Here is a 22,278-nt window from a genome sequence, read left to right on the forward strand (position 1 = left end):
TTGGCCAATCTATATAACTCATTCACAGAGACAGGGACGTTCACATCCAGGATGCAAAAGCTGTTATCACAGTCAACCATAAACCGGAGAAAGATCCAGCTAAATGTGCCCCATGCCACCCGATGTCCTTACTTGTGAGAAATTGGGTTGTTGATTGACTGGGGTGTGAGCCCTGGTCAAGCAACAGCCAGAATCCCTTTCAGGGTGAACCACAAATAGTCATTAATTTAACCTGTGCTTAATCCTGGTAGGTTGGCACAAAAAACAGTGAGGCTAACCTTAGAGGCAGTGTGTTAAGTATTTATGCAGTACACAAACAGCAACACACCGAAAACAACAACACAATAAAAATCAGATTTAGAAAAAACAGAACATTCTAATAAATAATTTGACACCAAAACCATCTAAATCCAATCCAATCAGTGGAACCATAGTTATGAATTTTTAAAGTATGAGGTTTAAAATAGCAAGTCCTCAGTTTACTCATACTAGTGGGCTTGCAGCACTGATTGTGCCACCCACATGAGTAGCCCTGTAAACATGTCTCAGACCTGCCACTGTAGTATCTGTGTGTGCAGTTTTAAACTGGCAATTCGCCCTGGCAAGTGTACCCACTTGCCAGACCCAAACATTGCCTTTTTGTACATGTAAGGCACCCTAACGTAGGTCCTAGGTAGCCCCCTGGGCTGGGTGCAGTGTATGTTAAAAGAAGGACATGTACTGATGTGTTTTACATGTTCTGACAGTGAAATACTGCCAAATTCAGTTTTCACTGTTGCAAGGCCTATCTCTCTGATAGGTTAACATGGGGACTGCCTTTAAATATCTTTTAAGTGCAGTTTCCCATTGGGAGCAGATCGAGATATGGAATTTGGGGTCTCTAAACTCACAATTTAAAAATACACCTTTTGGTAGAGTTGGTTTTTAGATTGTCTGTTTGAAAATGCCACTTTTAGAAAATTGGCATTTTCTTGCTTAAACCATTCAGTGCCTCTGCCTGCTTCTGTATTCCACGTCTGGGTCAGACTGACAGTTGGGCTGTTGTGAATTCCCTCTAGACAGTGACATAGGGAGCTGAGGTACAGCCTGCATATCCTGATGAGTCTCCTGGGCTAGAGTGGGGAGAGAGGAGCTGACACAACTGAAAGGGCTGTGCCTGTTCTCACAAAATGCAGTCTCCGACCCCCTAAAGTGTGTCTGGGGCCAGGCCTGGGCAAGGCATGATCTTGTGAACAACAGAGACTTTCCTTTGAAGTTTGCCTACTTCAAAGGCATAAAGGGGTATAAGTAGTGGACCCAAAACCCCAGACTTTTAAAACACTTTTGGATCAAGAGGAACTTCTACCTAGGAGAAGAGCTGGAAGAGGAGTACTGCCCCTTTGCTGTGTGTACTTTGCTGGGTTGGCCTGCAGTTGCTTCTCACGTCTTAAAGAGGACAAAGACTGAACTTTGCTGTGTATCCTGCTTGTGAAGTTTCTCCAAGGTCTTGGAGTAGAGCTTGCCTCTTTTTGGAAGCCTCATGGAAATCAAAGACTTCAGCTTCATCTGCCTACATCACTGGGAACTGTGTGTTTTGTGCTGCAACAGAAGAAAAAAACACCACAGCACCGTCAACGATACCGGTGCCTGCACTGAGACCTGATGATGCCACACAGAGTTGTGTCCGTTGTCGCATCGCAACCCTGGTCTCACTCACCCCGCAACCTGATGCCGCCACCAAGCCGCTGCTTGCACCGTGACCTGTGGGCCCCGCACTCCGCACACCGCGGCCATGGCATACCTGATGCTGCCGCTCCATGCTGACACCAATGCTGCTACCTGCACCGTGGCCTGAGGACACCGCTTGTGAGGTACACAGAGCACTGTCCCATCCCGCAACGCAGTCCGAGTCCACTGATGCCAGCACCATCGACTCCAGTGTCAACAGATGCCGATGTCTGCATTGCGACCTGTGTGTGCCGCACGGAGCCCGCCCCGCACCGCTGCCTTGGGCTTACCGACGACATCGCTTCAGCAACGATGACACCACTGCCTGCATTGTGACCTGGAAACACCGCATGTCGCACCGGCCAATCTCACAGTGCAGCCTGGTCTCACTGATGCCGGAGGACAACATCACTGAGCCGCTGCCTGCACGGTGACCTGTGGGCACCGCACGTCGTACCGTTCCAAGGTGACACCGACGCCGCTACCTGCATGGTGGCCTGAGGTCACCGCTTGTGAGGTACACAGAGCACCGTCCCGTCCCACATCCCTGGTCCACCGACGCCAGCGCCAATGACTCCAGTGTCCTCAACAGACACCTCTGTCTGCACCACGACCATTGGGTGCCGCACGGAGCCCGCCCCACGCTGCCACCTTGGGCCTACCGATGACAGCGCTTCAGCAACGACATTTCCTGTGCTGTGACCTAGAGACACTGCACGTCCCACTGCCCTGCTTCACACAGCAGTCCTTGTCTCACCAACACCGCAGGACGCTGTCATCGAGCTGGTGCCTGCAACGTCACCTATTGGCACTGCGACGTTGCACCGCTCGGCTTCGCACAACAGCCCCGATGCCATCAACACCAGCGCTTCTGACTTCATCATCAGCCTAGAGTTCGATCTGCAATGTGTGTGGCTTTAAGGGCCGAACGACCCCCGCACAGGCCTCCAGAACCGACGCCTATGAGGCCGCACTCAGGATCTTATCGCCATGATTGCTACACCCTGCATTTCCAAGGTACTGTTTGCGGGTCTTCCCGACACCATTGCTGGCCCGTGACGCCGCGGCCGGCCTCAACTGTTGGATTTGTTGTTCATGACGCTGTGATAGCCCCAGACGGAGCCATCGACTTCAAGGAACTGTATTTTTAAGTAAATTCTTACAAAATTCACATCTTTATTACTGTATGTTGGATTTTTCTCGTTTTGGTCTTGTTTTACACAGATAAATATTGACTATTTTTCTAAAACTGGTGTGGTGTCTTTTTGTAGTGTTTTCACTATATTACTGTGTATTATGTGCAAATGCTTTACACATTGCTTCTGAGATAAGCATGTCTGCTCGTGCCAAGCTAACAAGGGGGTGAGCAGGGGTTACCTGAGCTGGGTAAGCTCAGACATAATACTTGGACAAGGCACAAACCGATTGGCAGCCAGAGACCCGATTTCTAACAACGAGCAATGGTCCTGTGCACAGGAGTTGGCATGCGGGTCTCAGCCCAGGCCAGTGGAGTACATCTATCTTCATTAAAGGGTAGTAAAGTTTCTAGGGAGTATACCACGGGCCAAAGCATCTCTGTCAAGACGTAAGCCTTGACCTCAATTGTGGGCAGCGTCAGGTGCAGGACCTCAGTCACCCCCCAGACCACCATCGTGAAAGAAGTCCCTTTCTCCATAGCCACTCTGGGAGGAGAGAGGAAGCCAATGTCTGGTGTGGTGTCCAGATCTCTGGCTTCAGCCAAATCCTCATACCAGGTGTCATCCACCATGGACTTTGCTAGAGGGTTGGAATAGCCATAGTGATCCTCAGGGCACATCGTTTCCGGTGTGGATTATGCCAATGACGCCATGCGGACCCACACAACGTCACTTACACGCACAGAGGGATTGCTAAAAAACAAATTCCAGATCCAGTCTGACACCAGGGGAATACACTAGGGTAAGAAATCTGCAGCTACAAGTCTCTATCAGATACGCTATTACATTGAGGCCCAGCTTCGATATCTAGTAGAATGTCACTAAACTGCAATGGACCAGTCTGTTGCAGGTGTACACATTTGGAAGGTTCCCTGGCTGGCTAAAAAACACAGACCTTGGGGAGGCAATAGCTCCCAGGTGCATTGCATGACAATGGATGCTTGGGATAGAGTGGCCTTTATCCATGGCTTAACATTCATGCCCTCCCCCATGACTCCTATCATCGGCAACCCAAAATGTTTCCCAGCAAACAGGGTTAACAAATACATGGCTTGGCAGCTGGAGAATTGAAAGCGAAATGGCAATTTTTATGACCAGGATGAGGTGCAGTTTTCCAACCAATTAAAAGAGTGCTATGGTATACCAGAGTCAAAAGGCATGTACTATCTGCAAAGATAACACTGGGTAACACATCCAACTGTCAAACTACACTTGTGCTGCCCCTTGACATCCACTGAATAGTTGCTTATTAAATCTAATGAAACACACCTAGTCTCAGATATTTATACTATTCTCCAGAAAGCCAATGCCCTACCATGGACTGAAGCACAAAAGAAGTGGGAGTCGGAGTTCGAACACGCAATACACTCCTTGTCAACCAATAATAAATACTCTGTGTGCTGAAGGTGTGGGCTGACAGGTAGACTCACACACCTACTGTGACACTGCTCCAAGCTACAACGCTATTGGAAAGACATTCTACATAGCATTAATGAAATATTTGCTACTGAGATCCCTGTATCCCCAGCCTACACCCTCATAGGCCCCACCAATGCACTCACATACCCTCTGCACTCTCCATGGAGGAAGGCCATAATGCTAGCCTTATGTGCAGCCAAACACACTATTATAGCACTGCAGGAAAAGGACACAGTCTCAGAGTATGGTGCAAGGCTTCACAGTCTGTGGGATCTCCTAGGAATGGACAGAATCTCCGCTAACTTACAGGAGAGGAAAGTGCAGTGTGAGAGGACATGGATGCTATGCATTACTCTTCTGTCAAGGAAAGTTAGGGAACTCACCTGCACAAGTAGCGATGGGTGCTACGACTCACACAATCATCCACTACAGTCCTGCAGTCAGCCCAGTTGTACACCTAACCTAGCCACACTGTGATGACTCAAAAACATGGCAGCACGATACAGCCCTTTACAGAATACTAACTCAACCGTTTTGGAGGGATTTTATGGTTTCCTATGCTGTAGTTGGGCGGGGGCTGAAGAGAGTTTAGATTTTTCTTTGGTTTGGGCATTAGTTTTATGTCTTTTAGTAGTGAAACTTTGTCCACCGACCCTTGGATGTAGGTAAAGTAACTGTATGTAATATCAATAAACAGATTTAAATCATAAATTGTTTCTGCCAGAAACTCAAAAATTTATTTTGGAGCTGAGAACCCTACACGTGCACAACTAGCTACCTCTAAGTAAACCTGATAAAATCTATGTTCCTAGTATCTCACGCTGTGGAGGAGCACCTTCATTCTTTAGGTGTGAAAGAGTATAACTTGGCTGTGACATTAAACATTACTGGCAGAAGAGTAATGAAGCAGTAAAACTGCATATAATACATCGTGTGAAAATATCCTTGTAAATGTGGCAAATTAAAGACCACACCATTACTGTGCATTTATGAATAACATATCAATGCTATATGTACACCGCATTTATGCAATGTTAATCTAATGTATTAGTACTTTGATACCATAACAAATTACATATATTATAATTATTCTTCAGCAGTTGTGTTTAAGAGAATTTAATGCGCAAATGTATAATTGGAATATGCACCTTTATTTTTTTTGTTCAGGCTGGAGTTAAGGCCTACATGATTTTCCTGTGTTTAATTCCGACATGAAGATTGCTTTCTTTGTGCATTATTTTTTCCTCCCTTGGCAGGTGCGACGGGACCAGTCATCTTAATGAGAGGCACATTGTTTAGTATAGATAAGGAAGTGTGATATGGGTTGCCAAGGATGAGAAATAATAGCAGGGAGATGTAACAACAAACTCCCCTTTCGGATTCCTGAACATGACCGTAATCCAAGGTTGCGCAGATGTGTACCGGAGAGGAAGCAGAGGCTAAATGGATATAATTCACAAAGACGCCCTGTTAGTGGAAATTTCCTTGGCTGTGATATCAGCTACTGGAAGGTTTTGGGGATGATTAGAGTACTGTTTAGTTAGACTGAGATTCAGATTCCCTTTGCCTTTGACTAGAGCGGGCCCCTCCTTTTCCCTTAGACTAAGTGGCTCTATGCTACTCGCATCTCTCTTTTGTCAGAACCTTTCCTGAAGATTCTGAAATTGTTCTCTGAGCTTACCCTTAGTCTAATAGAATAGTGAGGATTTTTTAAAAATATATATATTTATTTATTGATTATTACGTAATACACATACAACAACACAACAAAGACAAGCCCACAGAACATGAATACAGGGCTATAGCGGATTTCATCCCCGCCCTGACTCCGGGACACAGTCTATGAGGAAGGGCACAGCCACTACTCCGCATTTAAGTCCCGTAATGTCGTCAGCATTCTCCCAGCCTCAGCAAATTGTACATTGCAAACACATAGTCCAGGCGCGAGGCCTTCCGCAAAACGACCGTAGGGCTAGAAACCAACATAAAAAACAGCAGGAGAGAAAGAAAACGGAAGGCAGGCAGCGAAAGGGCACAGAGGTGCACAACCACTATCATCTTCACACAATTCTCAGCATGAGAGAAGGGCAGTGGGAGATAATTAGGCACGAAAATCTGAGCTTTCATTCAAAGCATCACATGTTTTTCCTTATTTATTGCATTGTTGCCATTGAAATATTAGCCTGCTATATGCTAGTGAAATGTAATTTGCGTTTTGATTCTCCCCTGGTGATTCTCTACATATATAGTATGGTTTTGAGACTCATGTATGTAAGTTTGACTCTGAGTCTGTTAAAAAAACATTTTAAACTCTGAGGGGCTTATTTACAAGCCCCTTGCGCTGCCATAGGGTCACTTTTTTGTGACACTGTGGCTGCGCAAGCAGTCTCCTACACTGCACCACATTTATAAACTAACACAATGTGGCCATTGTGCCAGTTTGTAAATCACTCTCCCACATTATACCTGTGCCAGGTAGACTGTATGATGGTGCACGTTCCCATGTTAAAAGCCATGCAGAACTGGCACAATGAAATTTACTACATTTCACTACGTCATTCTCCGCCTTCAGTGTCACTTTTTTAACACCTGCTCTCGCTGGGCTTTTTAACATGGAACCCTACTCAGATTACCAACGCTACTCCAGCACTGCGCCACTTTCCGCCAACAGATGCACCAGAATTTCTGGAGCGTATGCCATGGAGTGCTGTATTATAAATACAGTGCTACCATGGCGTCGTTAAGGAGTCTAAGGCTGGCGCTAGAAAATTGGTGCGCTGGTGCACCAGTATCTAGTAAATCAGGCCCTTAGTTCGTCTCTGAGATTTAATGTGTGATCAAATGGGTTACACTGTCATTTATCATAATGAGTGAATGAGTTTTCCCCTTGCCCCTCAGGACTTCTAAAAAGATTTGTTAGACTGAGAAGATCGGAGAAGGATCAGATCTGGTTCAGGTGGTATTAAAATATTACTCTTCCTCCATGAAAATCAATCTTAGGTGGACTAGGACCACCATTCTTAATAAATTACACTTGCACAAGCGGGCAGAGCTGGTGGAGGGAAGTGAGAGCCCCCTGTGTGTTGCTGTCCGTGGCCAACCTTGAAAGACTAACTGGGCCAATATCACACTCTTGCACTGTCTTACCTGCACGCCGCCAATGCAGTTATCTATCATGCCCTCTATCCCTTGCTCTGTTTTGACAAAGCCAGCAAGTTTCCCTCCTAGAAAGTGACGATGTTTTGACTCATAACACCCCAAACTCACGACAGCAGAGCATCACTGAGACTCGGAGCTGCCTGGAACCAGATGGACACAGGATACCCAATTCCTCGTCTCATTTAACTGTGAAAGTAATTCACCTGAGGTTCGCCATATGATGCCAGCATAAATAGTGACCCTTCAGACTGTGATAGCTCCACCCGTGGATGATGTCTGGACAGAAGTGCAGCTTCAGCAGGGGTTTGAAATTGGACACCAGGATCTTCTGAACTTCTCAACTTCATGTGAAAGAGCTGGTGATGTCGTATCTGGATTATCTGGGTCAGCTTCAGTTTAATGTTACAACTAAATAATACTCTCTCTTGTGAATTCAATGTAAGCATCATTGTTGGCACGTTATACAGGTTCAGCTGTATCAGGATTATAAATTGTGTGAGAATACTGCACATTCAGCTGTTTTCCAAACGCACATATTACCATGAAAACTATGCTGGTAAACAAGCCTGAAATGAGGAGAAAATATGGTAACTGGTGTGAAAACGCAGATTCCTTTGGTTATTGCCATGTTGCAGGTGCAGACATGGTGCAGTAATACTGAACATCGGAATTAACACACACTCTGGTATGAGGAATACCAGAGTGTGTATTACTCTGTATTACTGCTTAGAGAGTTCTTAGGCTCTCCTAGTAAGTGCCACATTGGAGTACACACTTCCTCAAAACATACCTAACCATTAGAACCAGTACCAGCTTCACGGTGTTGCGACCAGTGCAGTCGCACCAGGTGCTAAGGTCTAGAGGGCACCCTCTGCATGTCAGGCTGAGGTGACATAACAGCAACCTGCAGAGATTTTGTGAGTGCTGCATTTTTCAGTGGATAATTACAATGGCATGATTCTGATGGTTAATGCACTTGATGGAGAGATCTATGATTTACCTAGTCACAGTTATGACTCATGATAAAGAGGTAGAGGGTAAATGTTCCCACGACAAAGTGTGACATGCAGATCACAGATTAGTATTATATTTTGTAGATAGTTCACTGAGTTACTTTACGTCAAGGAGCATATCATGGCTGGTACATGGACGTTTTTAATTGCACCTTACCATCAATTTTGATGCAAACCTAAATCTACTAACTTTAGAAGAAAGGGATTTCCATCACAAATGATACCTCGTTGAGGCAGGGGTAAAGTTGGAGAAAAGATGTATTTTCTCCAAACCTTTCCAACTTTGTTGAAGCATAGAATTTTCTGCTGGAAGTGTACTGTTCCAGCATAAAATCCATGTTTGACATAACGCACACACCCTTGGAGTACACAACGCAACAACTTTGGTTACTGAGCATCGTAAAAACATAGTTCATCTGCTTCTTCGTTTCGTTTCTCTGGACCAAGCACACTTAAAATATCATTCATACCAGTATGGATGACATGACTCCTATACCTTGTAGTCCTCCGTGTCTTATTACGATGGTGCCTAGGAGATATGATGGGCATCATTGGAGGGTAGTGGTTTGGGAATCTGTGTAAAAGGAGTTTTTAGGAGTGGTGAACAACAACATAGATTGTTGCACCGGGTTCAACCAATGCTAATGTTGGCCCAGACCAGAACACACCATACACTCTCAAACAGCAGAATAAATATATCCTGATGAGTGAAGACATATTCAACACAATTCAAATAAGCATTCAACCTAAACAAAGTTCCCAATAGTACTTCTTCCACTAGCTACCTCCTAAACAATTGTTTAGAAGGTTGCCCCGAGTCATCTGATACACACTAATGGCAGATTAGGCCCAAGTAACAATGATCATAAGGTTCTAGTTTCCTTTCTACAGGAAACTCTTACACAAGCTGTCATTGGAATATCTAAAAGGGAATGGTATTCCTTGGCATAGGAGACATACCCTCCATCTACTTGAACATTTCAATGTACAGTTACTCAAGTAGAGAAATGATCAGCCTCAGATACATCTGTCACAAGACGAGAACCCATCATTGAGCACGTTGTTTCCCCTGGCCATTGCAGCAATGTTTGGAAAATTCACCCAAATGTGTCATAACATTACCAGCAAAGACGACACAAGAAACGTAGAAATTAATCAATTAAAATTTCACACATGCCTCTGGAAGAAGGTAGAAAATGGGGATAGCTGTGAAAGCTGGTGAGACTGTCAGCCCTCACTTAAAGACTATATGGACATACGCAGATGGCAACCTGTATTCCCAGAGGGAATCTGGGTGAGGTATAGGAAGAAGATACTTTTCCCTCTGGATATATTATTATGGATTAGTTCTATGATTATTTTAATTTTTAGGCGGTTAGGTATCCTCCCCAAAATACTCAATCGATGTTCTAAATTGTTTAGATAAACAAATCAAAAAGAGCCTAGGATGTGTAAAAAGCAAATGCTTACTCTTGTGTTTTAAATAAATACGAAGGTTGGCAGAAAACAGAAGCAAAGCAACCGAATGTAAGGATTAATTTGCAGTCAAACCAGATGCAGTCACCTTCTGATTCAAGTACAGGAGATGAGTTACCAGTGAAGTACTCCAGCTGCAATATTACAACAGTGTCAGTTCAACAAAGAGATGGAGAACCAGACCGTGGATGAAGGAGCACAGACTAGGGGCACTACCCAGGAGACACAGGTCAGGTGAAAGTAGTGCAGGAAAGGCTCTGTGCTAAAAAGGCACAATTGGCATAGAACAACTTGCCCAGCAACCTTTGTGTGTTGTAAGGTCCCCTCGTGTTAGTTTGTTTACTTGTAGCCTGTTTTCTCTATAACCCGTTTTGGTAGCGTAGAGTTCCCCCCTCCTTCTCCAATATTCGAGAGTAGAATCCTGGTTACCTTTGGGTTTGTCATCACCTCTTCTCTTGGAGAAGCAGGTAAGACCTGAAGAACAAGTTACTGACCTTCTGTAATTCTCTTTCTGGTGGAAACTCTAGCTATCGTACCTTCTTAATTTTCCCCAAACCTCAAAATGAAATTGGAAACTTTTCCATAAAACCACTGCATGCCGGAAGGTGGTGCCTTTCCACTTCAGAAGTGACATGCAGGGCTATATAGCTGATCCTCCACACAGTGACCTTTTCAATGTTCTATGTAGAAGTTCAGTGCTCTTTTGGGGTCCAAGTGATGATGTCTCTCCTCCTCCTAAGAGGGATGAGGCAGAGCATAGACTGACGGCTGGGTGATGGTTTGACTGTTGTGGCATGGCATCACAACTCTCGATAGGAAGGATGCCCGAGTACGCAGAACCAGCTTATCAGGGAAGAAGGTGGTGTATGTCAGAAGAACACACAGAGCCTGAAGCTCACTCACACACTGTGGTGAGGTGATGGCTATTAAGAACACAGTTTTGATGGTGAGGAGCTGTATGGGACAGCTGTGGAACGGCTCAAATGGAGTAAACAATAAATAAGGATATGAATAAGGTCACAGTGGTGCATCACAAACAGAAAATGGGGAAACATGCCGCAGCCCTTTCAAAGACTTTATTACAACCAAGATTTAAATAACGAAGGCTGCACAGGAATTTGCGGGAAGGTCGAAAGGGCCGAAAGATAACCTTTAACAGTGCCCAAAGCAAGACCTTGCTGGGCAAGAAAGAGAACAATCGGGACAGCAGACGATTAGGCCAGGAGGGGGTCAATCTGACATGCACCGCACCAAACCAAACCTTGTGACAGCGTATACATTCTTTGTCAAGTGATGCTTGGCTGTCAAGATGACACTCATTACCACTGGAAGGAGCTCAAAGGCATTCAGCTGGCACTACTCCGTCTCCATGCATGAAGGAGGACATTGGCACGCAAGCCTGGGGCTTTTTCAAGGATAAGATGGTTGTTGGTCTCACGTAGATTGGAGATAAACCATGTTATTCTGTACTTGTAGTCCTAATTGTATCTTCAGGTAGTAAATGTTTGTGCTTGTTTAATAGCGAAGTGACCTTCAAAATACTAATGTAAGAGTGGTCAATATCTTTCATTAGTATCAGTCTGTTCGGTTCCTGTGGTTCAGTCAAGAGTCTCCATATACATCAACACTGCACCAAGACTAAATCAGACTGGTGCTAAAATAGCTATAATAATATTCTGTGGTAATTACGTTGCTACTGTCCGCAAGTGCAGTATTCAGGAATGTGGAATAGCATGTGGCAATTAACTTCACCGCAAGTTATCCACAATTATTAACTGATTATTATGACCATTATTCTTCTGTTGTCATGGTCGCAATGTTGTCATGAGCAAATGTGGCATATTTGTGTATAAGCAGAATTCAAGAAATGTGTGTTATTCTATTTAGTGCAAGTGTATTGCATTTTGGGCTGCAACAATTGGGAGCTTTGGTGTCATGTAGTGAAGGCAATCACAATCACCAGGGAGTAGGAGCGTACATGCTGTAAATGCATTGCTGTATAAACTGTGGTGGGGGTCTCTTGGTAAACAATACTTCTCTTATTCATTAGACAATGGTCCTAATTCACAACATCTGCCCCAGTAACCAACATCATGCAGCATTCCCTCACCTTGCTCAGTGAAACTCATCTGGCCCAACTATATATGCCAGCTACTCTGAAGCAGACAGTTGCCATTACAATGGAATTTCTGACTTTTGAGGTCAGCCAGCTACTATTTAGAGAGTACTTATATCAGAATCCAAGAATGGGCAGGCAAGGTAAGCCGAGATTTCCCTGTCTTCTTCAAGTGGGAGTGGCTTGTACAGGAGGCATGAGGATTAAAGAAAATCATTTCCTAGATGAATGAGGTTTATGTCTGACAAACACTACTATACCATGCCACCTCCAGATGTTACAAATTCAAGAAAGTATCCTGCAAACTGAAAGTATTACAGAAGCGTCACAGAAAGCATATCTTTCTGACTGTGGTTATGAAAAAGATTAGTGGTGATTTCAGAAGGTGTGTCAACAATTTAAGTTTGGATATCCTAACAATCCTGGATCAGAACTCAAGTGTGGATAAATCCTTTAGCTTCCTCATGGGAAGCTGTTAAATTGAAGAAAAGCAATACTAAAACTCAACAAAGAGAGAAAATCTAGAGAAACGGCATTGGGAAACTCACTGAATTACATGGGCTTTGGTGAATGCCCATGAAGTGTATTTGTGTGTGTGTGTGTGTGTGTGTGGAGAAGTGGTATGTAGTCTTCAGAATCTTATGAAAGGGTCAGAGGGAAATAAGAACCTGCTTGAAGTCGACACCTAATTCTACAGCATTAATGCCTTTCAAAGATGCTAAAGCAGAATGCACAGTGGTTGTTCAAGGTACTAGATGGCTTGAGAGAACAATACTGTACAACACTGCAAGACAAGAAGCAGTTCTGTTGTTCCAGTGTCAAGTCTGCCCATCATAACGAAAGCAACAGTGAAATTAAAATATATCCTCTGAAAGTGGTTGCACAAAGAACCTGGGCAGGCCTCATCACCCTGAAACGGTTACAGAATTGTCCTGAGTAATGTTCACAGCTAGTCCTTACAAGCCGGTCACTCACAGACTTGACAAAGGGTCTTCAGCGAGGAAAAATAGGAAGAACCTAGCATTACTGATGTACTACAATGTGCACACTATGGACTTTGCTCGTCCCTGCACTTGACAACCTTTTTGTATGCTCATTGACCATCTGACTCGTACACAAGTGTTGGCATTTGCTGTCCCTTCCAGCCCTTATCATTCCAGATCAGCTGCAACCTTGTTGTATAGAAGACATGCTGTCCAAAGCGGTAGGCTGAGATGCATGGTCCACTGTTAATGCTAGCTCTGTATCTGTTCAACTAACCAGTACACAAGCCTGGATTTCTCATCCTCAAGTATTCTGATTATGTATACAGTGCTTGGTTCACTTTCTGAAGTGATAACAGTTCACTTACCCATGTGATTAAGTAAGCTAGTCTGAACGCAACAGTAAATTGGTGCCTATTGACACATGACTTTCAGCCCTACATATACATGCACTGTCTCACCTGTGTGTCATTGGAAGTACTGACCGATCACAAATGTTCTGTTGTCCACATCCTCATTGTCCACAGGGTCCACTGCTGCCACAGGGACATCTCCAGTCTCCTACTCCTGCAGAAAAGGCACATGTCATCTGAGGGCCAGGTTGTGCAACATGCAGCATGCCACTACTATTTGGCAGACCTTCTTGGGTGAGTAGCACAAGGATCCACCTGTTAGATGGAGGCACCGGAACCTGGCCTTCAGTAGGCCAAATGTCCTTTCAATGATCTTTCTGGTTCGCCCATGTGCCTCATTATAACATTCTTCTGCCCTTGTCCTGGCATTCCTCACAGGGGTCAGCAGCCATGATAGTTTTGGGTAACCAGAGTCACCTGCAAATATTGAGGGGCAACATTTAGCCACATACTATCCTATGTGGCCCACACTATAGGCATACACCAACATATACTGGGTGGGAACCAGGGCTCACCTTTTAGCCACACCCTGTGCCTCTGCAGTTGGGCCATCACATTTGGGATGCTGCTATTACTTAGGATAAAGGCATCATGCACCGACCCAGGATACTTAGCACTGACGTGGGAGATGTGCTGGTCCGCCAAGCACACCATCTGCACATTCATGGAGTGGAAACTCTTACGATACCTGAACACCTATTGATTCTGGCGATGGGGGGGGATCACAAATGCTATATGTGTTCCGCCAATCGCCCCAATTATATTGGGGATATGTCCCTTTGCATAAAACCCAGCCATCACAGTGGACAAATCCTCAACCCGGGGGGCAATGTAGCTGCACATGTGTTTTATCAGGGCAGATAACACTCTTGCCAGCACTAATGAGAACATTGGCTGTGACATTCCTGCTGCCAAGCCCACTGTCACTTGGAATGAACCAGTTGCCAGGAAATGGAGAACTGATAGCACTTGCACAAGAGGGGGGATCCCAGTGGGATGACGGACAGCAGATATCAGGTCAGGCTCCAATTGGGCACACAGCTCTGTGATTGTGGCCCTGTCCAGTCTATAGGTGGGGATAATGTGCCTGACATCCAGTGTAGCCAAGTCCACCAGGGGTCTGTACAGAGGGGTATGTCTCCATCTCCTATTCATCCACAGCGGTAGGTATCTAAGGAACAAAAGAGTGAGGAGTCTGTCGCAAACCGAACAATGGAGCCACAACAGTAGTCCGCAATCTGTAAACATGTAATAGGACAGTGCAATTTGTCATGTATGTGCCTATTTATCCTGTGACGCAGCATTATTCCATTGGCCTGTTCCCCTCCCACCCCCCTGAAATGGTGTCTGCCTGTCCTGTGTGGAGGGACAGGTGGAAGTGAGGTAATGCCGCTGACGTTGTGCTCCGTGGCGGTAGGCGGTCGGGAACCGCCGTGCAACTCCTCATTGGTTATTATTGGGCCCTATGGGGTACAGTGGTCAATGGTGATCCACGCCAACGGTGACGGTATGCACCGCCGCGGACGTGACCGCCATTTTCTATCATATTCCTCACTTGTTTCCTGACCTTCCATAGGAAAGGACCTACACTGCATGTGCTGCTGTGACTTGTGTCTGGAACCTACCATGGCCCGTGTGACTCGGGAAAGGGCCCCAGCCTTAACCTCTGAGGAGTTGGAGAGACTGGTGGATGGGGTCCTATCCCAGTACAGACTGCTGTATGGGCCTCCAGAATAACAGGTGAGTACACTGTAGGCACGATACATGTGGCATGAATGCATGGAGTTGTGTGTGAAGGCATCGTGTAAGAGGGAGGGATGTCCTCTTGGCTGGGTACACGTTGTGTTCTGGGCTATGTGTGTGCCAATGGTGATGGAAACGTGTTTAGTGGGCCATTCGTGTTCCTGGCTGGGCTTTGTCTAATGGTGTTGTCCTGTCTGTATTGCCTCTGCACGTCATCGCCCATCAAAGGAAGGGTATATGGTGTGCCATCGCCAAGGAGGTGCGAAACCTGGGGGTCTATGGCAGGCGGAGCACCCACTGTCGTAAACGGTGGGAGGACCTGAGACGCTGGGCACGGAAGACCGCTGAGGCCCAGCTGGAAATGACCTCCCAACGAGGAAGGAGTGCCTGTTGGACCCTGACTCCCCCTGATGACCCGCATACTGGCGGTGGCCAATCCAGAGCTGGATGGGCGCCTGAAGGAATCACAGCAGCCACAAGGGGTTGAGTACAGTGGCCATCATTGAAGCTCACGGCTGAAGGAGTGGTATCCAGGTCGTGGTTGTGTGTCAGTGAGTGTCCCTAGGCCAGGCCAGACATAGCAGCGTAGGTCCTCTGGTGGCTAAGGGTCTGAAGGGGAAATACTGCGTATCTAGATTGTTAGCATCCACTACTGGTCAGGGTTGCGTGGGACCCAGGTGTGCTGCAGTCGGCGGTGTGTGCCCCTCCTCATGCCTTGGTGGCTAGCAATATCACTGGTAGTGCAATGCATAGTGTGTAGGCCTGTATCCTGTGTGTGAGGGTACTGTGTACGCCAACAGTGGTGTTGGTGCAGTCGTTGACCCAGTGTACCCTTTGTCTCTTCCCCTTCTTTCTTGTTTTGTCATCCTATCTTTATGTGTATTAGCATCATCTGGCGGAGGAGCAGAGGCACCAGCGACAGAGGGAGCCGCATTCGACAGGACCCTGGAGGCAGAGTCCACCGATGCTGAGGGCACCAGTTGGACGGAAGGCAAGGGGAGCACCATGGCAGAGACTGGAGGGGACAACACAGACTCCTACGATGGGGACTCCCTGGTGGTGGCGGACACTTCTGTGACCACCCCAGCTACAGGTACAGCCGCCATCCTGTACCAGCACCGCCCTCCCAAAAGCCCATCAGCGAGTTGCCTGTGCCCACTCACCCAGGAGGATGGGCATCTCCTTCACCCCAGGTAACTCAGGCCCTGCCCCTGTGAGCCCTGCTGCCCTGAGTGAGGAGGCTATTGACCTCCTGAGATCCATCTCTGTAGGGCAGTCAACCATTGTGAATGCCATCCAGGGGCTGGCAGTCCAGATGCAGCAATCTAATGCGTTCCTGGGGGGCATTCATGGTGGATTCGCAGCCCAACAGAGATCGATTCAGGCTCTGGCCTCCTCTCTGATGGCAGCCATTGTCCCTGTTTTTACCAGCCCCCTCCAACTACCACTTCCCAGTCCCATTCTCCTCAACCCCAACCGATCCCAAGACCACAGGCAGACGAGCTTGCACACAAGACAACACCTAAGAGTGTCACAGGCAAACACAAGCACCACATTTCATCCCACAGGCACTCACACAAACACCATCCTGTTGCACACACAACAACAACCACTATTTCCACTGTCTCCCCCTCCTCCTCCTCCTCTACCTCCCACCCAGTTACGTCCACACTCACACCTGCATGGACTACACCATCTTCCACTACCAGCATCATCAGCACACCAATCAGAACACACTCCTCACTGGCAGACACCTCCACAACATCCATGCACACGTTCCCTGTGTCCTCTCCCACCGTGTCTGTCCCCCCCCCCTCCTAAGGTACACAAATGCAAGCACTCAGCCACCCAACAGCCATCCACCTAAATCCATCAGACGAACACCTCCAACAACCACTCCCTTATCCTCCACTCCCATTACTTCTCCCTCTTCCCGCCCCAATGTCCCTAAAAAGCTTTTTCTTTCCCAGATTGACCTCTTCCCTACCCCTACCCCCGTCCTGCACATATGGCCAGGGTATCAAGGACCAAGCCAAGCACCTCAGCCAAACAGTCCACTGGCCCAGTTTCAGTAGCACCTACTCGTGGTGGAAAGGATTCCAGGCCACAAATACTGAAGGGGAAGGAGCCAGCACCAGCCACCAAGAAGGGGAAGGAGCCTGCACCAGCCACCAAGAAGGGGAAGGAGCCTGCACCAGCCACCAGAAAGGGGAAGGAGCCTGCATCAGCCACCAGGAAGGGGAAGGAGCCTGCACCAGCAGCTGTCACAGAGCCCCCACCGCCACCCGTGGTTGTGCATCCATCAGAGAATGCAGGGGCTGAACAGGAGCCTCCCTCAACCACCACCACAGTGCAGCCATCAGAGGTTGCAGCGGCTGAGCAGAAGCCTCCCACAACCACCACCACAGTGCAGCCATCGGAGGGTGCAGGGGCTGAGCAGGAGCCTCCCACAACCACCACCAAAGAACAGCCATCACCGCCGGTGGACACCATCTAGTCCAGCCTCCATGGGCTGCTGTGCGGCCTGCCCCCACCAGAACCAGTGGGCAAGTCACCCACCTGAGAAACTGTGGCCTTGCACTCCCCAGGACAAAGCAATGGGCATGTTGCCCCCTCCAGAACCAGTGGGCAAGTCACCAACTCCAGAGACTGTGGCCTAGCACTCCCTAGGACAATGCGATGGCCACGCTGCCCCCTCCAAAACCAGTGGGCAAGTCACCCACTCCAGAGACTGTGGCCTGGCACTCCCCAGGACAAAGAGCTCAGGGGATGTTGCCCCCTCCAGAACCAGAGGGGTATTCACCCACTCTAGAGACTGTGGCCTTGCACTCCCAGGACAAAGCAATGGGCATGTTGCCCCCTCCAGAACCAGTGGGCAAGTCACCATCTCCAGAGACTGTGGCCTTGCACTCCCCAGGACAAAGAGCACAAGGCATATTGCCCCCTCCAGAACCAGTGGGAAAGACACCCACTCCAGAGACTGTGGCCCTGCACTTCCCAGCACAAAGAGCACAGGGCATGTTGCCCCTTCCAGAACCAGTGGGGTATTCACCCACTTCAGAGACTGTGGCCTTGCACTCCCCAGGATCAAAGCAATGGGTATGTTGCCCCCTCCAGAACCAGTGATCTTGTTTCCGCATCCGGCTGAGGTGTCCCCCCTCCCCCTGAGGTGCCTGCCTATTTGCCAACTGATGCCCCTGCAGTGTTCTCTCCGTATTGGTGCAGGAATCGAGTGGGGCCTTGGACTTTGCCCTGTGGCCCCTGTGAACTAGGAACTGGGCAGTTTCCCTTTCTTGTACATATGTGTAGCATTGCCACATCAACCTATGATTTTTGATGTTGATCTTATTACAACCACTGTAGCCAATTCCTGTTGTCCTTGCATTATTTTGCCGATTATCGTGGCCAAATTGATTATCTTGTGCAGCTGGTTGTGTGTATGGTGTGTGCGTGGGGGTGTGTGTGTTGTGCGTGTGTGTTTCACTCTCGTTTTCCTCCCCCCCTCCCTTGTGTGCTAGGCGGCTGTACTCACCGTCATCGTCTTCACTGGCGTTGGTGTTCGTGGTGGAGCATGACGTAGAAAATCATCAGGAAAAACATGCAGTTCGGGTTCCATGGCAGCGTGGTTCTTCCCTGTGTCTCCAATGGTGAGTTCTTTGACTTTTGTGCTCTGTTTCCGCCAGGCTTTTGATGGCGTTGGTACCACCCCGGAAAAGGTGGCGGTTTCCTGTGTCATAATATGGTGGCCAGTACTTTGTCTTCCGCCTGGCTGTTGGCGGCTACCACTGTGGTGCCTGTTGTTTCCGACCTGGCCGTCGGTGTGGTACATTGGCTGTCTTTCGGCGATATCACCGCCATGGACATAATTTGGCAGTAGTTACCACCAGTCTGTTGGCGGTATTACCACCACTTTATCACCCTCCGCCAGGGTCGTAATGACGGCCTATATACTGAAGATGACCCTGTGACAGAGACCACTGACGAGACAGGCCCTGTTTTAATGGACGCATGTGTAGTCTGGCATGAAGTACAATGGCAATGCATGAAGCCATCATCCCTAAAAGCTGCATCCCTAGTCTGACTGTGTAAGTATGGTTCTCCTGTAATTGAGACAGAAAGAATTGGAAAACTTGAATCCATGCTGGGTTTGGATATGCCAACCCTGAGTGAGTATTGATAAATGCTCCGAGATAAGGCTGTTTCTGTGAGGGTTGGAGATGGGATTTGAGAAACTTTATTGTAAATTCCAGAGTGTGTAGAAGGTTTACTGTGTAATGAGTAAGTTTCTGACATTGTTGGATGGTATTGGCTTTGATTAGCCCATTGTCCAAGTATGGGAAAATGTAAATAGTGTTGTGTACCAAGACTGACGTGCCCATGTGGGAGCTACAAGGATCATGATGAGTGATGTTTTTCTCAGTTTGCGAACCAGAAACGGAATAAGTAGGAAACACGGAAAAGCATAAGTAAATATTCCTGACTGATTCATCCATATAGTATTGCCCCTGGACTGAGGATGTAGGTATCTGGATGCGAAGTTTTAGCATTTCAAATTTTCTACGGTGGCAAAGAGTTCTATTTCTGGTTTTCCCCAGAGGTGAAAGTATTGGTGAAGTACTTGTGGGTAAAGTTCCCATTCGTGGACTTGTTGCTGCAACCTGCTTAGGAGGTCTGCAAAGTGATTATCCATTCCTGGGAGATATTCTGCCAGTAAGTGAATGAGATCATGAATTACCCACTAAGCACAGGCAACAAAATAAAAGTGGCTCCTGTTAGCAAAGCAGATACTTAAAAAAAAAAAAGGTGCTTAGCGGCAGCTGCCGCATAACTCAAGGGGAGGGTGGGGTTGGGACGGAGGCAAAGTAAAAATGAAAAATAAAAAAGCACTTACCTTGTCTCCATCCCTGCCGCCTCGCGCTCCTCTTCTTCTGGTGTCCCAGCATTTACTGCTGGGACACCAGCACAGGCTCCCCAGCAATTCTGGCACTGCTTTCATGCAAAACCGTGCATGAAAGCACCGCCAGGATAGGTCTGAGCAGCAGTGACAAACACACATGGGCACTTAGGTGAACTCTCCCCTCCTTCCCCCTCCCACCTCTCATGGCCTAGCCCCGCCCCTCCCTACACTGCTGGCTCGCTACTGAACAGTGTCAAATGTTCTTCTACTACTTTGATTTACAGATTTTAACATACCAAGACAACAAAATACAGTTCCTCGTTACCAGCTACCGCTGTGCGATAGATGAGGGTCATAGGGTGGGCGGTAGTTCTCTATCCCAATAATTGGGGCTGAAGGCGGTGCAACCTGAGATATAAATGAACTAAACAGGCGTGACATGTTCTTTGTGTAACTGCCAAGGTCTTTGTACAGGTGATATTCTGATGTTTATTGCGACGTTGAATGGAACATATTTTGGGAAAGCAAACAATACCTATAACAATAGATTTCAGGAACTGATCCATGTGATGATACTGGCAGCCATTTGTCCCAAGAAGCTAGGGCCAGATGTAGGAAGCATTTTGCATGGTGCAAACTGCGAAAATCGCAGTTTGCGGCATGCAAAATGCTCATCATGATGCTCATTCACAGTTTGCAAGTCGGTACCGACTCGCAAATTGTGAATGCGACTCGCAAATAGGAAGGGGTGTCCCCTTCCTTTTTGCGACTCGAATGGCGATGCTAAATTGCTTTGTGGCCGCAAATGCAGTCGCAAAGCAATTCGCAGTTACCACCAGTGTCACACTGGTGGTAACCCATTTGCAAAAGGGAAGGGGTCCCCTGGGGACCCCTTCCCCTTTGTGAATGTTGCCAAAAAGATTTTTTCAGAGCAGGCAGTGGTCCAATGGACCACTGCCTACTCTGAAAGAACGAAACCAAATGATTTTGTTATTTTTTTATTTTGCAACTCGTTTTCCTTTAAAGAAAACGGGCTGCAAAATTAAAAAAAAAAAACAGCTTTATTTAAAAAGCAGTCACAGACATGGAGGTCTGCTGTCTTCAGCAGGCCACCATCCCTGTGAGTGCAGGGACTCGCTATGGGGTCGCAAAGACCCACCTCATTAATATTAATGAGGTGGGTCGCATTTTGTGACACCGTTCTGCATCCAATTCGCAAAATCGGAACTTGCTATATCTGGCCCCTAGTGTCTTAAATCTATGGGGAAATGGCAGCCATAGCACTGCATCTCATTTGATGCTCAGCCGATCATATACTCCGTTTTTTTCCTTTATTAAAGAGTGAGATATAGTTAAATCGCATCTTACCTTTGTTAATTTTAATTCTTTATCATATCCAGTGCTAGCCACCAAAAGTTTGCGGCCCTCGATTTTTTTTGCATTATTCGGCGAGTCCACAAATGGTTTAGGTTTTGCTGGATGTATCTGTCAAGAAGAAAGAAGAATTTTATAATAACTAAATTATATATTAAGGTACCTTGTACGTCTGCAATCAAACATAAGATCCAAATAAAAAGAGATGCAAGTTCCGGACACCACCTTCCCTATAAAGTGGTGGAATAGTATCCTTGTTCACAACACTATGAGCTGATATAATTTTACTCAGGCCGGACTAGGAACGCAAAGCAGCCCTGGCAAATTTTGTCACACCAGCGGTCATAGGGTGCATAGCGACTGAGCCTGACAACTACAATGGGGCGTGAGGAGTTCTCCCGCCCAGGAAAATTTTGGAAAAAAAATTCAAAAACGGTCCATTCTACAACACATTTTTCATCATATATTCAACTGTATTCGTTTTTAAAGGATAATAAATTATAACCTTACACTGCACCAGCATATGGCATTCATTAGGGCTCCCTCACCATCACCCTCTAACAGCCCCTCTCTCACACGCATTTCATTTGTTTTATTGCACCTCTCTCACCAGAGTAGGGTGTTGGAGCACTTTACATCACACACACACATACAACGACAATCAAACATACATTTTTAAATGAGTGTATAGAAAATATTAGATAAGACGAAAAGGACTACAAAATGTAGGATTCACATGTCATCCATACTGATAGACAATTTTAAAGAGTGCTTCGTCTGGG

At 46.8% G+C, this 22,278-nt stretch overlaps 1 protein-coding gene across 1 annotated transcript in view; it reads right to left on the reverse strand.

Moving 5' to 3' along the window:
- Positions 1-22,278, reverse strand: part of LOC138259465 (uncharacterized) — a 215,348-nt gene that overhangs the window by 10,748 nt on the left and 182,322 nt on the right. Inside the window, exon 5 of the mRNA XM_069207226.1 lies at positions 21,491-21,607. Within this exon, the coding sequence (XP_069063327.1) occupies positions 21,491-21,607 (117 nt within the window). The remainder of the gene's footprint in view (positions 1-21,490; positions 21,608-22,278) is intronic.

This window comes from Pleurodeles waltl, chromosome 9 (genome assembly GCF_031143425.1).
Source record: "Pleurodeles waltl isolate 20211129_DDA chromosome 9, aPleWal1.hap1.20221129, whole genome shotgun sequence".
NCBI classification, from domain to species: domain Eukaryota; kingdom Metazoa; phylum Chordata; class Amphibia; order Caudata; family Salamandridae; genus Pleurodeles; species Pleurodeles waltl.